This window comes from Archocentrus centrarchus, chromosome 14 (genome assembly GCF_007364275.1).
Source record: "Archocentrus centrarchus isolate MPI-CPG fArcCen1 chromosome 14, fArcCen1, whole genome shotgun sequence".
Taxonomy (NCBI): Eukaryota; Metazoa; Chordata; class Actinopteri; order Cichliformes; family Cichlidae; genus Archocentrus; species Archocentrus centrarchus.
Window position 1 is genome coordinate 30,284,719 of NC_044359.1, and position 17,602 is coordinate 30,302,320.

Below are 17,602 nucleotides of genomic sequence, written 5' to 3' on the forward strand. Positions count from 1 at the left end.
GAGAGAAGATGACATTTTATCCAGATGCTGGTTGCGCTGTCTCTTTTCATCACGGTTGCGCTTTTTTGGTGAAGGGGACCCCTTCTCGGATGATAAAACATGGGTATGATCCTTCATATCTTGCGTCTGAAGGTGCAGACGTGAATTAAGACGGCAGCTACAAGTTCTCTTCTCCTCCGCCACTACCTATGTAGCCAATTATGCGGAATGCTCCTATGTGTTATAATTCTAAGATTATGAGAATGCATCAGTTTTTTGGAAGATGTAATTACACACTAATCTATGTACGAGTACACCATTCTTTTTTCTAATAAATAACCTCAAAAACAGCTGATTGCACCTTTAATGTTATTAATCGTAATTTGTGAGCTCCTTTAACCACTTGCTTGGTTTGTATAATCTTAATCCCCCTTTAATAAGTTAAATTAAGATGACAATGCATCTCATGGCATAATAAATCAGCAACATTTATTTCCACATTTTTATACATTAAACGTGCATATCAATAAAACTAAAATTGATCATATAAATACCTCTACTGTAATACTGTTACAATAAATATGGCTCTACAGATTCTAGGTTAAATAAAAAACAGAGTTCAGTATCAACTGCTGTGCAACACAAGGAGACACTCTCAGGACATACTGCACGTCTTCTCTTTTAGCACATTTTCCATGTCAAATGATGGACTCGTTTGGTGATTGTGATATGATACACTGTACTCTGCTCTCATTTAAAAAGAGCCCATTTGCTCGTTGCTGTGCTTTTCCCAAAAGAGATATTGTTGAATAATGTTCACAGTGTCAGCATGACAGATAAGAAAACTGCAGTGCTTTTCATATCCACATTCAGACTCCATCTGTTTTTCTCCTGTACCATTTGTGGAGTCAAAGTGGAGATGGTGCCATGCCTTTTGACAATTGTTGCTGGAGAGCAAAGGAACACACACTCACCACGTACACTCGCACACGAAAATCATAAATGCACTCAAAGAATTTGCACATTTAAAAGCGGGCACTCTGCTCCAGGTTGATTTAAAAAAAAAAAAAGGCTTCTTTTTTCTAACTTGGCTATGTCAAATATGACAGTGCACCAGGCAGTGAATAGAGTATGATACAGCTGTGATTCACATGTACAGGAACATCAACACATCAACACCCATGTCAAAGTATTACATACAGTACTTTAAAATATATTACCAAGAAATTGTTATCTGATAACGTGCAAAAACTAAGCACACCTAGTCTTTCACAACACTCTCACGCACTATGTTCATCTTTTACATGATATACAATGAATAATTGTAGAGACTGAGTAATAAATATCATCACAAAAATGTTTTACTGATCACTTCTGTCTTCCACTTTATGTAAATGTCAAGTACTATGTAATGTCATCCCATGCACCATCTTTAATTTTCCACTATATAACACACGCCAAAAAAGGAGGAATTCTTTTAGATGTTTTCTTCAATCTTGTGCTTTCTTAACACCTAAAAACTCAAATAATTTGTCCACAGAGAGAGGATGCAATGCCAGAAGCTGTCTGTATGTGTCAAGTGACAGAATGTAATTTGTGGTGATAGAAATGATTAGATAAAGGTGTTATGTAATATATTTCAAAAAAGGGAAAAAAAAAAAGTCAAGAGAGCTTCGTTTTCAGTGGCTAAAGCTATCCTTCACAGCATAGTGGGTGGTAACAAAGTTCCAAAGTCCAAAGAATCAGAGTCTGTCAGATACTGTGCCGTATTAATAATAACTAATGATACAAATAGTTATAAACCTTTGTGAAAATAGACAAAAACAGAGAGAAAACACGTTCGGTAACTGTAAAAACAAGGAGAGGAAGTTGTGTCTGTGCCTTTCCTTCTGTCTCAGAAGCCAGGCACGTGGCAGTATGCCTCCAAGGAGGCCAACAGGATGTAGATGAACCAGAGAGATAGGAAGAGGAAGAAGGTGAGAAGCTTGGCTGTCCGTGGGCCACCGAGCTCTCCTCCAGACACACCGGGCCGTCGGCGGTAGAGCAGCACCAGCACGCACACCAGCGCCATGATGGTGAAGAGGGTGACGGAGAAGGCCAGGGACCCCGGGTTCACCGTGAACACCTTGCCTTTGGTTTGCCAGTAAACTGCTGCGATGGTCCACGCCACTCCGATGCCTAGGAACACGTTCACCGCATTGCTGCCCGTCACATTTCCGATGGAAGCGTCAGCATATTGATCCTGGATGGCAGCCACCTTACTCGCAAAAGTGTCTGTAAAAGAGAGAGAAATAGGTGAATATGGATAAATCTGCTATTGATGGAGGTCAGTAATGAAAGCATTGCCAGCTCAGCAATACCAGAAGTCACAGAATATTTTCTTGGTTAATCCTAAAACACGAACGTCAGAATGACGGGAAGAGAAAAGTTTGGAGTTTTGATCCAAAGCATACCACACTATCTGTTAAACATGGTGGAAACAATGTTATGGCATGGGCATGTACAGTATGGCTACCAGTGGAACTGGGTCACTAGCATTATTACCTTGCCCACTGATAGGTGGAGGGAGGTTAAATTTTCAGTGAAATTTTTCAGTGAAAATTTCTGGACTTGTCGGGGGTGGTACAAGGAACCATTACAGAATACATTTCGGTGGTGATCTGGATCACGAACTGGATCCAGGAATTTTAAAAAGGTTTCTTTATCATTGTGAAACAGGGACAATATTCACATAGTTGTATATAACCTTATGAGGATAAGCCAGAATCCTCAAAAAAGATTAAGGGTACAACATGACCATAAGTTCTGTCATATAGCAAAGTTTGTTCATGAATGAAGGAGGATTCCGGATCTAATGATCCAGAATGCTGAATATTAATTATGATGGAGTATGACAGCACTGCGTGGTATCTACTTCAGCGTAGTATCAGCACATAGAAAAGTTGGGGTGGGCGAGGTATGCACTCTAATGAGTGCCCTTCTAGTTGATGATGTGACTGCTGATAGAAGCAGCAGGATGTGAAGTGTACAGGGCTGTACTCTACGCTCAGATTCAGGCAAATGCAGCAAAACTGGCCAGAGAGGGCTTCACAGTGCAAATGGATAATGACCCAAAGCATACTGCAAAAATAACCCAAGGGTATCTCAGGCAAAGAAATTGGATATTCTTCAATGGCCAAGTTAGTCACTTCATCTTAAACCCAGCAGAGCATGTTTTCAGTTATTGAAGACAAAACTGATGGCAGAGACACCCCAAAACAAGCAGCAACTGTGAATTTGTCCAATCCCTGAAAGATTTCGGACAGTGTATAAAAATTGCTGTAATTCCTAAACACTTAATTTGAGATTTCTGTAAAACCCCTTGAATTAAATCCGAAAGTCTGCACTTCAATCACATCTTGAGTTTTTTAAATTTAAAATCCACTGTGATGGTGTACAGGGGCAAAGGTGCAAGTTCTTATGGACCTAAGTGCAAAACATCCTGCAATTAATAAAGCTAGGAAACCTGTCACTATGTCTGATGGAGGGCTCTTGTAGCTAAAAAGACAAAAGAAGGAGGAGGAGGAGGAGGAGGTATAAATGGCTTCTGACTGACCTGTAGATGAAAAACAGTTCCACATTAATATTATATACAGACTATCAAAACTCATATGAAGCTTTTTTAAAATAATAACTTTTTGGTGCAAAGAGATCTTTGTGCTCCTCAGGGCAATAACTTCACCCATAAAGTCCCACAACACAATTCCCAGTCTAACTAATAATAATCTGATAAAATGTGCTATCTATGTTGCTGACAAATAACACTGTCTGTGTAATATCTTCATCATATATCTATAACCACCTACGGTAGCCTATATGTGTTTTAATTGTTACTAGGCTGTTGCAGTATTTTGGAATTTAGTCCTACATTAATGATCGTCCTACGTGTGGTTATGGGAATACTGTTAAGAGCCTTGAAATCTTTCCATAATAGATGATGTGAAATGACAAAACTATTTATTTAGTAAACAGATCAGACTTTATTCATGCTAAAACAAAAATAACCCTGCAGTTGTCAAGGAGCTCAGGACTCCAGAGAACCACCGCTATGTATTAAATAATATACGTACAGCTTAAAAACTGTGACTCTGTGTGTGACGGCTCACTTGTCTGAACTGTAAAAAAGCACAATGCTGTTTGCTGAGTGTTGAGGATAATTATTTTTAAGCTGGCTAATTAATGAAGTCAAGTTCAGGGATCACTGAACAACTGAAAACACCAGATTTCAGGTCTTATATTAAGGCCTAGTTTACATTCATTACTGATGAGTTTTGTTGTTGTTGTTTCAAAAAGAAGGGGCATTGTGGCATGTTGTTTGTTAAGGGAGCATGACAGGGTAAGGCAACCATGGTTTATTAAGCTAAAACCTGTCAAAAAATAATTTTCATTTCCCTTTTGCCTCTCTGTGTTAGTGTTTAGGACACAGTGGAATAGGAATATAATTAGGTAGAGAGTAACAAATGAAACAGGGTTTTTCTTTGTTTACAACTTGTTAATATCCAAGACATGAGCGTGGGGCTGAATTCCTCTGACAGCACAGGTGGAGGAAAAGGTTACACAAGCAGCTGCTTCTACCACAGGTAAAAAAGCCCAGAGGAGACACAGGACAAGGCTGCTGGTAGGACTGATCGACAAGCACAGATGCCCACCTGGAACAGAAGTGCCGAGGGCCACAAACACCACAGCGGTGACAGAGTCTTTGAGACCGATGGTGCAGCCGAAATGTGAGGCCAAGTCCCCGGTCACAGCTGTCAGAACGCCAATGAGGGAAATGGAGACAAAGAAGCAGGCCCAGCCATTCCAGTACTCAGTTGGCGGGACGAAAGCAAAGAGGACCTTCCAGAAAACTGTCAGGAAGTGCATAATGTAATCAAAGCAAGACGGCAAGCGCTCCTCCCCGCTCTCCTCCTCATCGTCGTCACCTAGCAAAGACAGAAAAGAGATGCGTGAAAGCCTGCAAAATATAAACCTCATTTTGACTGTCGCTGTCATGAAATTGATTTGATTTTTTTCAGCTCCACCAGAACATTTACAGTAGTGTGTTTGCCCAGTTATAACACGCTGGCAGTTTAAGGAAACGCTCTGCAGCTACTGTAGAATGGAGAGAAATTTTGATATGCAGCTGCTGTTTGGCTCTGCTGGATGAAACTGTGAATATAATATTGTTTTGTGGTATGTGGCCTTTCATATTGTTATCATGGCCGTTCTGTGACTGCTCCTGTTATCTACAGCCAAGAAATCATTGTTAAAGCCAAATGGGATTTGGACCAGTTGTGCTTAGATAAGACAGACGTGCAACAAATTCACCACAGGAGGTCAGGAATACAGGCTTCAATACAGCTCTACATCACAATTATGGCAATTCACTGTACACCCCCCGCCTGCATGTAGTTAGTGTCACAGCCTTTAAAAACAAATGTATCATAGTGCAACCAAAGCACAGCCATTAGTAAAGCTACAGTTCTGGTGACAGCCAGGAGATTATATTACAATTTATAATATCAAAGTATTTATTATAATACAGCTCAGCCTCATTCTGTGGAAGTGAATGAACACAACAAGGAAACGTGAAAGAATTTCAGAAAGAACAAAAAAATCATTTAGTTCAAAAGTTGGTATAACAGTAAATACGTCTATTCTCATATTTTAGATAGATAAAACTGTCAGCATCTTTAAAGTACTTGCATTAGGTATGGGAGCAAACCTTCTCAAATCATTTCAATAAATCTGTAGTTATAGTTGAGTGTCTGAGACATACTGTACCAGACAAGAAGTCTACTTTTTATTTTATATGCACATTTCACTTACAAATCTGAGGGCCTCTATCCAGAGAGAGAGAGAGAAAATTAAAGAAAAGAGCAAAGATCATGTTAACCAAACGACACCTCTCTGGAGTCTAAGTCAGCTTTCAGCCCAAATGATTTGTTGACTAGTGTAGATCTAAATGGTTCACAAAGCCAAACGAATGGCTGTTGAAATGCAAAAATAAAAAGGATTCACTGTACCACCAACATTGACATAAATTCTTCAGAGCCATTAACTGTTGAGGAAGAGCTGGCCCTTTTAGTTTTTATGATGAGCCACATAAGGAATTCAACACATCATGCATTTTTTATAAACTGTCTGGATTTAAATGGATGCAGCAAATAAACACAGAATAATCAAAATCGAATTAAAACGGGGTCTGTTTGTTTTTGTACGCTCTTCCAACCCTTTTCTGTTAAACTGGGGATTTTTAAGGGAATGTTAAACTGATCATTATGAATTTTATTTAAAAAGTCTAAAAGTAAGCACTGCACAACAGGCAGCTGGTGGACCACAGCCAGCCCGCAGGCTCAGTCTTCTTCAGGTCTGCCTTCAGAGGGATGAGCAGATGAGACATTTCAGGATGCCGCGACTTACCTGCACTGACAGTGACAGCACTAACAAACTGCTCTCTCCAGCTGCTGCTCCCTACGACCAGAGCCAGGTTTGTCTTCTTAATCAGCTTGTCCACTGTGCTCTGCAAAGAAGGGGCAAAGAAAGCAGAAGAAAGGTGCATTAACATGTTTAACATGCGCAGTACAATCTTAGCACTGGATGACACTGGGGACACTGATGTGGTGAATCAAGGTACAATTATCAGCATCTGTCCTCCCAATGTGAAGCATAGTGAGTCACCAAAACAGATGCGAGCACAAAATCCCACTATCCCCCCAGGAAAAATAGGGAGTGTGCAAGCATAAAGCTGCTTTAAACCAGTGCAGAAACAAGAGCCAGCTCGTGAAACTGGAGTTGTAAGTATCGCTGCAGTATCATGTTACAGCTTAAATGTTCCTAAATTGTCTTCGAGAGATGCACCACCCATTTTAAACTGAAGGATCAGTTTACTTGTGCAGAGGATTGCAATACAAATCTGTGGTAACCGTTTAGCTCCAATATAAGTATAAAGGCGATGATGTCATAGTTATGTGATAAGGGTTGTGCTCAGAGACTACACAGTAAGCACAGGGTTATTTATTTCACAAGCAGGAAGACTGTATACAAAAGATTGATACCACCACTAAATGTCACTCACTGTTTTGTGGATTATTATTTTAGTTTCTTGATTTGAGTGGAAAGGTTATGTGTCATGTTATATTTTTTTCTTTTGTTTTGTCACCAGAAATGACCATAGAGTGGCGACCTAATGCTAGTTAGCTTTGTTAGCATGATGCAATTATTAGCTGTACAGATGTATTGCACAGACATGGATTCCTGCTAATTAGCACTACCATAATACTAGGGTTTTTTTTTTTGTAATGACCACCAGGGGCAATACCTATTGCAAAAAAAGGCTTCCTGTCCTCTAGAGGTCTATAGGAAAATGCCTCTCTGACTTCAGTTCAGTTTTATTTATATAGCACCAAATAACAACAGTTGCCTCAAGACAATTCATACTGTAAGGTAAAGACCCTACAATAATGCAGAGAAAACCCAACAATCAGACGATCCCCTATGAGCAAGCACTTGGTGACAGTGGGAAGGAAAAACTTCCTTTTAACAGGAACAAACCTCCCACAAAACCAGGCTCAGGGAGGGGCAGCCGCAACCGGTTGGGGTGAAGGGAGGGGGGGAACTTAACCCCTGTAAACACTGTCCTGTTAAGCTCATGGGCTCAGTCACGTGGTTTGGATTATTCAATAAAAAATTTGTAAATCTTGATCATACTATGTTTCAGACAAGAAAATTATCTAGGGTTAGGGTTAGGGGTTAGCCACTTGTAATTGGCAAGTTGTTAGTCAATGAGTGTGTGGTTTCACAGTCAGACGCACCCCTTTCTCATCATATCTGGCTACAAAACACCAAGATGATGACAGTGGAAACACTCATCCCAAGGCTTCAAAAATGGGACTTCACTCACCAATGCGTGATGTCACAGTAGCATGGTTATAGTACAACTGTAGGGTGATCAGATTTTTACAACTTATCCCGGACATGTGCTGTGTTGCAGTTGAAGTTGGAGACCAGAAATCCTAAGATCCTGGCAGGACTTTTTAGCTGGAATGCCCAATGAAGTCAGCATTCCTATTCAGAAACCCGACGCCAACCCCAACTTCGCAATCCAAGATGACAGCAGTGCTTGTAAATAGTAGCAAACAATAAAATTAAGCTGTACTACCTCTGTTGTGTATTATGACTCACTAGATACACAAAGCTCTGATCAGGCTCTATTGGTGCACATTCTCCACTGGTGGATCAATGGCTCTTCCTTGCTAGGGATCACCTACTTTTTTGACTACTACTACTGGAACGCAGTCAACTAGGGAGTGTTGTCACTCTTATGTCCAACTTCCGACATAAAAGGAATGCAACATTATACCGCAGGGCTTAAAGCTGAAGACAAGGGCGCTTAAATTGACTGGTGTGCCAACACTAATGTCGGTCTGGAATTATCTGACAAACAATTTGGCCTGCTGTTTGGTACAGCTCATCCAAGTGCTCCAGTTTTGGTGAGTGATATACTAGTATTTCATTAGTCTGATACTTTAGCAGGCCATTGCGTTGCTGCCGTATAATCTATGGATGCAGCTTTCTAACCAAAGTTGCTAGCCTTAGCTAGTATTAGCATGCCACTCTCTTGTTCAAATATGGTCACTTCTGGCTCCACCAAAATAACAGAGCAATGACCAAAACACTTTTTTAGTTTTTAGATGCTCCAAATGGCACTGGCACCACAAATTGGCGCCTATCAGACTGCGTCAGCACCCACCTGTGACAGAAAGAAACCATGCCTCTAATAATACATATCTTAAAGTCTTGATATAACTTTTTTGCTGAATTCTTTGTCTAGCTTCTGAGATTGCTAATATCACGTTGTATTAATGTAACTGAAGTTTCAGGGTTTTTTGCAAAGATTTTCCTGCATAGATTTCAAGCTTTTTTCTGTGGGGCAACTGAGGTGGTGGATTGATCCCTTGGTCTTCTAGTCCAAATGTCAAAGTATCCTTTGGCAAGATACTGAACTCTGAATGACCCCCTACGCAGCCTCTGGAATGTGTGTGTGTGCGTGTGGATGTTAGGTAAAGTGGGGTATAGATAAAAGCTCGGTATGAATGTGTGTGTGTGTGATTGGGTGAATGAGACTTGTGGTAGAAAATGCTTTGAGCACTCAAACTGAGTAGAAAGGCACCATTTAAGTATCAGGGCACTTACCATGTCTTGTAAAATATCCAACTTAACAATATAAAACTGATGAGGTACTGCCATAAATTCTGCATTGTGGTAAATGATACAATTTTCTTAACTCATCTGACTATTCAAGCTGAGCGAAATGATGAGCGAACACATCTACTGGAAGAGTCATTAGTTGCATAATTTATCATACAGCTGCAGCTAGATTATATATTAATTTCTCTCAGTCAAAGCCCAGTTATTGTGAAACTGCTGTATTTCTGAGATGTTTGGGATTTTTGTGTTCTCCTGTAACTCTCAGAGTCCAAAGAACTGATAGGAATTCAAAGCAAAGTTAATGTTTGTGTCCATGTCAGCTTGCAAGAAATTTGAAGCTAAGCTAGCCTCAGGGTGGTGTAGCTCTGAGATAAAAAAAAAAAAAAGTTGCTGATCTTGAGTTACCTTGAATTCATAAGACTCCTCAATGACCACCTCCAGCTTAGTGTGCTCTCCCAGACACGGGCAGCCCATCTTTGACACGTCCTCTGGACCCACTGCTGTCTTGTTATCATTGGTGTCACCTGGGGCAGAGGAGCACATGCATAAACGATCATACAGGATTTCCTACGTGCTGCTAGAATTGTAATAAGACACAGAATAGAATGATAATGAAAGTCAGTCCTTTGTGTGCTACAATCTGCTGTAGTGACTCTGAATGACAGATGAGCCAATCATAATTATTAAACCCAACCCGAGATGTCGAAGAGACGCGTATTGAAATGAATAAAAAAATGGCAGCCTGCGTATTGATAGTCAAAATTTAATCAAAAGCATAAAAAGTACTTGGAATAGCAGATTTAAATAATGCGCAGGCATTTATTTCTGTCAGTGGATTATGTGCATGTGTATTCTCTTGCTTATTTATTTATTTGTTGTAGTTTCTACTTAGTCATTTTCTTCAGGGATATATTTTTTCATTCTGTATTCATTATCGGCTTATCATAACTCGTATGTGTTTATTGTCATTATGTTAAATAATTAATAAGCAGAATTCTATGTTATTAATATAAATAGGTCTCATAAACAGGACTCTTTCCTAACAACCACACATATTTTGGGTCACCCAAACATTTTCTGACTATAAGTCACATTTTCAATATATCCCAGTGCTTTTGTATTAAAAAATCAATCAATCAAAAAAAAAAAAAGAAAAAGACTGCAAAACAAACCTTCACATTTAACAAAGAGCCACTATCTGTGAGTATTGATATGAGCACAGTTATAGTACAAATACTGCTTTTGACACAAGTTAGCATGCTTTAATTTGCAATTGCAAAAGCAGCTGTCACAGTAACTGAACAACAATTACAGATATGATTAACTGTAAAAGCTCGCAAAAATAATGTTGATGAAATATGAGAATTATATCCATTTATGCCATTTTTACCCTGACCCTAAGCTATTTTTAAGTGAATAAGGCCTGATTAGGGAATATGAGACTAAGTCACGCTATGAGGTATAATCTGCCGTAGGCCAAGTATTTAAATAAAATATAATGGAGAGTGTACACATTTATCTTAAGCCTGTGTAGCACGCAGTAACGTCCTCCACTCACCGTGCCTCTGTCCCACCTCCAGCAGTATGGGCTCTTCCAGCACAATTGTGAATGTCTTGTTCTTCTCGTACTCCTCATCATCAATGATCTTCACATTCAACAATTTCCTAAAGGTACAGAGATCAGGGGGGCAAGGAGAAGTGGATGAACTGATTAATGAGCTTTACTTAGGAAACAAAAGCAGCTGTCGATATGAGTTAACCTGCAGTAACCCTTTGTTATCTAAACACACTCAAAACAGATCCCAGGCAGATAAGAGCAGTTTCCTGTGTGGAGAATATGTTTCTGTGCACATTCGAATAAAACCAGAGTAGCTGAGAGGTAGACTGCCTACACAGTGAATCATGAAACAGATCTGTTAGATAAGAAGGTGGAAGCTCAACATTTCCCCCAAATTGACAAATATCAGGCACCGCTGAACTCTATGTAGAAAAAAAAAACCAAATGGACTAAAATATAAATTTTCCTAACACCCCACAAGAGGGCGGACTCCTGCACCATTAATTCCATTAGAGCACAACTAAAGCGAAATAGCCCACACCCCTCCCACACACTCAAGTTATAAGTCATGGGGAATTGAATTATTACCTTTGTCTCTGTGGAAATTAAGCATCGCCTATCTGCGCAGGGACTCACGCAGGTTGAAGCAAACTAAGACATATACAGTTCAAGCTCTGAAATCTGAGAGCTCAAAACGTGAGGCTGCTTTGTCAAACTGTGACCGACATATTTTCTTCAGCCCTCTTCATTCGCCTACACTGTCACAGCCAGTCTCTCTCTCTCCCTCTCTCTCCATCTCCCTAATGATATGTGGGTGGCTGTCTATTTCTGTCTACACATATACACTCAGGGTTTGACAACACGCATGAAGAGCCTTTGCTTGCTGAGGAGAAGAAGTTTATTTTAAACAGCAATGATACGTCATTGGCTGTCTAATGTCAGGCTAAGTCTTGCCAGTGGGGGCAATGTGAATCGTAGCCTGGAGACCTTGCAATAGGAACAAAAGAGTTTGTGTGCATGGTATGTTTGCTTTGAATCGCCGTGGCGAGGCCTTAAAATAAAATGTGAAGGCTCTGCTGCTGTAGATTGTACTAATGTAGCAGCCATTTTGACATTACATCACACTTTAGGCAGACACTGTCTGTCTTGCTGTAGTTTATCCAGATAAACAGAATATACAGACAAACATTTACATTTTCCACTTTAATTCAAATGAGAAATTAAAGGCTGTCAAAAAGCAGCAGGGAACTGGGTTCGTTTAATGCATCGGGCTGATTAGCTGGCAGCCTAAATCTAAACTGCTGCCACAGTTTGAAGCTCATTTGCACTGATTTCAGACAAAAGAGGTGGGTGATAATGCAAAATACAAGAAAATCAAAATTGACTTTCAAAACAGACAAAAAAAAAAAAAAAAGCTGTGGCAGGATTAGTTTGGTCCTCCTGCTTTCTTAGCTTTGGTGAGCTGGTAAAATAGTTCTTTTGTTTCTTATTTGTTTGTTTGGATGTATTTTACTTTATTCAACAATACCTTCATTAATATTTTAAAAGCATTAGTAGCACACAAACAAGAAGACAACACAGAAACATGATAAAACAAGAAGTGCGGTGCTTGGCCCTGTGAGGCACTGAAGCCAACACAGGCCATCTCTGGCAACCCAAACAGCGAGCCCACTGCTCGAAAGGCTCATTATTTATTTAATTATTTCAACTAATTGCCTTGATAAATGTTTGTGTGTGTCTGTGTGTTCAGTTTTCAACTACTAGTGAACATATAAAAAGTCAGAGCAAACCTGGGAATTCTGGGAAACAAGAAGGTGGGCCCTGAGAAGCGTTGCTATTCTAACAGAATCAGTGAATCAAAATATTAAAATTGTAAAGAAAAAAAAAAGAATGGATGAAAATGTCATCAAAGAAAGCTAATAATGCATTGACAAAGAACTGGAGGATGAGCAAATGTGAGCAGAGCAGAGCGGCTAAACAGCCAATGCTTGCAGAACACAAGCCGGTTAGTGAACTGGGGGGGGGGGGGGGGGGGGGGGGCTGGAGCCTATCCCAGCTGTCATGGGATGAGAGGCAGGGTACACCCTGTACAGGTCACCAGCCTGTTGCAGGGCCAACACAGAGAGACAAACAACCATCCACACTCTCACCTATGGGGAATTTAGAGTAGCCAACTAACCTAACCCAGTAACTGCTTGTCTTTGGACTGTGGGAGGAAACCCACGCAGACACGGGGAGAACATGCAAACTCCACACACACAGAGAGAGAGAGAGAGAGAGAGAGAGAGAGAGAGAGAGGCCCAGGCCAAGGTGGAATTGAACCCAGACCTTCTAGATGTTTTTCTAACTGTGAGACGGCAGTGCTATCCACCACGCCACCGTGCTGCCCATGACATTCATTTGCCAGTTAAATTTAATTCAGTTTATTACGTTTTAACTGAGTCTTTTGAAAAGTGTAACAAGTATCAAGCTTGCTGTTCCCATTAGATTTGTTTATTTAGATAACATAGTTTACCAAAATAAATCAATCACATTAAAAAGTATGTAACACATCCAAAGAAATATTTTTTTTCTGTGACTGGCAGCAGTTAACAGCATCCAAAATGATTGTTACAACTAGTTCTTCCCCCTTTAATGCTCCTTTCAACCCATTTCTTTTTTATGCTTTCTTGCTGTGTATATCCCCACAAACCACAGATTCCATTAAAGGTCAATATGTTCTAGGAGTGCAATCAACAATTTTGGCAGCTTCCCAAACATTTAATCAACTGAAAGCTCCATGAGCGCAACAGTAGAAAAATAAGTATGAATGTATTTTTGTGCTGAGGATGTTTAGCACTGTCAGAGATTTGTATAGAACATACATGCTGCTAAAGCAGAACACCTGGCTGTTGTGTGGAGGGGTGAATTTAAGTGCTAAAAGAGGTGAATCAGAATTAAACGACATGCAAATATTAATGTTTTAGAGCACACAAAAACAAGAAAAATGTTGAGTTTGTCAAAGTCACTACATGTAGGATTTTAAATGTAATCACCCCAGTTGGAAAGCTCTCTTGTAACAACCAGTTTAAATCAATCTTTGACTCATTGTGCATGTGCAAATCAATTCTAACCTGCACTGTGTTGTGTCAGATACTAGTTTTGTTTTTGCTTAACATTTGCCTTATTGCTATACTTTTGTGAATGCTATAAAAATCTTAAGTATAGTGACTTTTATACAGACATTCCATAAAGTACTGCAAAATGCAAATTTTTAAGCACTCAACATTTTTAACATATTTAACATTCATTAAAAAGTCAGATGTAAGATTGGGTTTGTGAAGTCCATTTTGTAACCTCGAGATTAGCATTTGTGGCGTGGCCATGCTGGAGTTTTGAAATCAGACGAACGAGCAAGTGGAGAGTCTCACTGTAAAACTACACACTCATAATCTAAGAATAAGGGCGTAGGAACGAGTTTACTATTGGGGGGACACATATTGGAAACCTGACAGATCCACAAACACTCAGAGCAAAGCTTAAAAAATGCTATTTGATCTTTGACTTTCTTCTTTTTCAAATGTTTCTTGGAAAAATAGTGTTGTGTACACCTATATTATTGCATTTATAACTACATATGTCTATGTTTTATAATAAGATGTGGGAAAACCACCAAACAATGGCTTGAGTCATTATGACTAGGGCTGCAACGATTCATCGATTAACTCGATTAAATCGATTCTAAAAAATTATCGACACAAATTTACTGTGTCGATGCTTCGTTTAAACTCTGCAGCGCTCAGCTGTCTCGGTGTAAGCGGCGCTCCTCACTAGCATTAGTGCTCCGTCGTCTTTTTGTGGGTTTATTGGTGGCTGGCAAACCAACATAGAACTGCATTACCGCCACCTACTGGACTGGAGTGTGAATCACGCGCACACACACACACACAGATTCTAAAAAGCTCTCCGTCGCTGCGATGGATTTCCTTTAACACAGAGTGGATCATCACTAGAGTAGCCACCTGTCTCGTAAAATACAGAACCCCGTATGTTACGGGACTCCGCGGAATACGGCGCCGTAACATGCGGGGTTCCGTACTTTACCGGACGGGTGGCAACTATCGCTGACATGCATTTCCACGCCTCCACTGCTCTCTGTGTGTCTGTGTGTGTTGTGCTCGCTGAGAATTTCAGCTGTTATTTTGTCTTTACTTCAGCTGTAGCTAGCACAACTGGTTTGCTAGAGCGCGGGCCATTAGCACTAGCGATGGTTTGATACCGGAAGGCCCGCCCCCCAGGACCGGGAGGCTCCGTCAAAATTTTTTTTTTTTAATCCCTTATTAGTGACTAAATATAGACCTGCAGTAGAAACGTATTTTTGACAATGCTTGTGAATACAAAGCATTACAACATTGGCTCCCACATACAACCATGGCTCCCACAGCCACTAGTTTTCAAAACACTCATAGCAGGCAGCGGTTTTAACTGCGCAAGCGCAAAGAGACGGTGGGCGCAAGTAGTGCAAAAGGAAACGTTTTTCCAGCGTCCAAAACAGCAGCTTTTTCTTTTAGTAACCACCATTAAAATTTTTACTGGGAAACAGCTGGAGGTCCTTCATCAAGCACCTGATCAGCAAGTGTTAAGGTGAAGAAAAGAGAACTTTGTAGCTGCTCCATCCACCGCTGTTTGTTCACATGGCGAAAAACTGCAGTACGGAGGTTAAAATATGCAGATAAACTGTTAATAAAAAAAGTATTTCTTATCCGATTACTCGATTAATCGATGGAATAATCGATAGAATACTCGATTACTAAAATAATCGTTTTATGCAGCCCTAATTATGACCATTCCATGGCTGTACGCTTACTTTATTATTATTGGAGGAGGGACCAACCCACGATTAAAATTTGATTTCTCTATATGAAAGTAAACTGACAACAAGACGTTTGAAACAAGCCATATTCATGGCAACATTCCCGACAGGCTGCTGTGTCCCGCCTCCCAAACACTGAGGAGCCGAGTGACATGACACTCAAATAAAAGCACGCGAGATAAAGATTTCAAAATCAAGGATTTTTCTTCTCTGCGGTGTAATTTTTGAGTGGGACACATGCACCTGTCTCCAATTTTGGGGGGTACATGGCCCCCCGCCCCCCTCAGTTCACACACCTATACCATTATCCCCTCTTCTGAGTCATTCACAAAATAACCAGTTCAGTCAAAGAAGAATCCCTGCAGCCTCCAAATGTTACAGAATAGAAACAAAAACATGAACGTTGCTAGCAAACAAACAAACTTGCAGCAGGAGCTCTCCACCTCCCTTCACCATGTCGCCAGAAAGACAGCGCCCTCATCAGCCTGTGTGAGTGATGACCCCCATGCTGGGAAAATGCCACAGAGTGGAGGCTTTCCTTGGAGAGGGCAGCTTTGGTTTTGTAACCAAATGTCGTAATATCCAAACCAACAAATCCGTGGCGATCAAAGTCAATAAGAACCACCCTGCCTGGATCCAGACAGCTGCAATCTTGTCAAATGGAATGGCTTTTTCATCGACAGGGAGCGTATATGCCTCAATTATGAACTCCTTGATCAAAGCCTGCTGGATTACATGGAGGACCGCCGCAACCAAGGCCTTCCCATACGTTAGGTAAGGCCAATTTTATATCAGCTGGCCAATGCCCTGTCCCACCTGAGTGCCATGGGAATAATACATGCTGACCTCAAGCCAGAAAACGTGATGGTTGTGGACCGCACTCAGTCTCCCATCAAAGTGAAAGTTATTGATTTTGGACTGGCGTGTCCCGTGTCTGCAGTAATTCCAGGTGACTGTGTGCAGACAGTTTGGTACAAGGCACCAGAAGTAATGCTCCACGCTCCATTCGATCAAGCTATCGATATGTGGTCTCTGGGCCTGATAGCTGTGGAGCTGGCCATAGGGCGGCCTCTCTACCCTGGTGAGAGGGATTATGATGTTTTCAGATTCATCATACAAACTCAGGGCCAGCCACCAGACTATGTCTTGGATCGTGGGTTTGATCCAGATTTGTTCTTCGTACAAGACAACCGTGGTGATCAGCGGTGGAAATTTTAATCTGAAGAACAATTTCAACGCGAGACAGGATATTAAGCGCAAGAAACCAGATATGTAAAGCTCAGGCGTCTTGATGATCTGGAACAATTAATGAAAATGAAAACAGGCCACCAAAGCGGCCAGAATTTGTTGGTGAGCCTCATTAAACAGATGCTGCACTTAGATGCCAACCAACGCATCTCTTCCTTGGAGGTTTTCTGGCATCCATTCTTTGACCCCGGCCTCTCGCAGAGTTCCTTCAGAGACCACTGTAATGACATGAAGAACACAGAGGATCAAAGCCTTGTTCTCTGTCAGCAGCCTTCCAGCTGGCCATCAGAAAGTCCACATAGCATTAAGTGGAGTGTCCAAAAGCCAGATGAATTACCCAAGGAAACACCGCTCAACAAGTCAGAGGACACATCATCCTTCCTCCCCAGTGATTTTGACACTTTTAAAGGAACCATGCTGGGAAAATTCTACAAAGTGGAGGCTTTACTCGGAGAGGGCTGCTTTGGTTTTGTAACCAAATGTCTTGATACCAAAACCAACAAATGTGTGGCAATAAAAGTCAACAAGAACCACCCGGAAATTTTGCAGCAGGCAAAATCAGAAATATTCATCCTAGAGCAGCTGAGATGCCTGGATCCAGACAGCTGCAACATCATTAAATGGAATGGCTTTTTCATGGACAGGGAGCGTGTATGCCTAAATTTTGAACTCCTTGATCAAAGCCTATATGATTACATGCAGGACCGGAACTACCAAGGCCTTCCTGTAAGTGAGCT

At 40.8% G+C, this 17,602-nt stretch overlaps 1 protein-coding gene across 1 annotated transcript in view; it reads right to left on the reverse strand.

Moving 5' to 3' along the window:
- Nucleotides 1–494: 494 nt before the first annotated feature.
- Nucleotides 495–17,602, reverse strand: part of slc8a4a (solute carrier family 8 member 4a) — a 37,536-nt gene continuing 20,428 nt past the window's right edge. The window contains exons 5-9 of the mRNA XM_030746628.1: nt 10,766–10,872; nt 9,613–9,731; nt 6,421–6,520; nt 4,668–4,940; nt 495–2,253 (exon numbers count right to left, since the gene is read on the reverse strand). Of these exons, the coding sequence (XP_030602488.1) occupies nt 1,874–2,253; nt 4,668–4,940; nt 6,421–6,520; nt 9,613–9,731; nt 10,766–10,872 (979 nt within the window). The 3' untranslated portion in view covers nt 495–1,873. The remainder of the gene's footprint in view (nt 2,254–4,667; nt 4,941–6,420; nt 6,521–9,612; nt 9,732–10,765; nt 10,873–17,602) is intronic.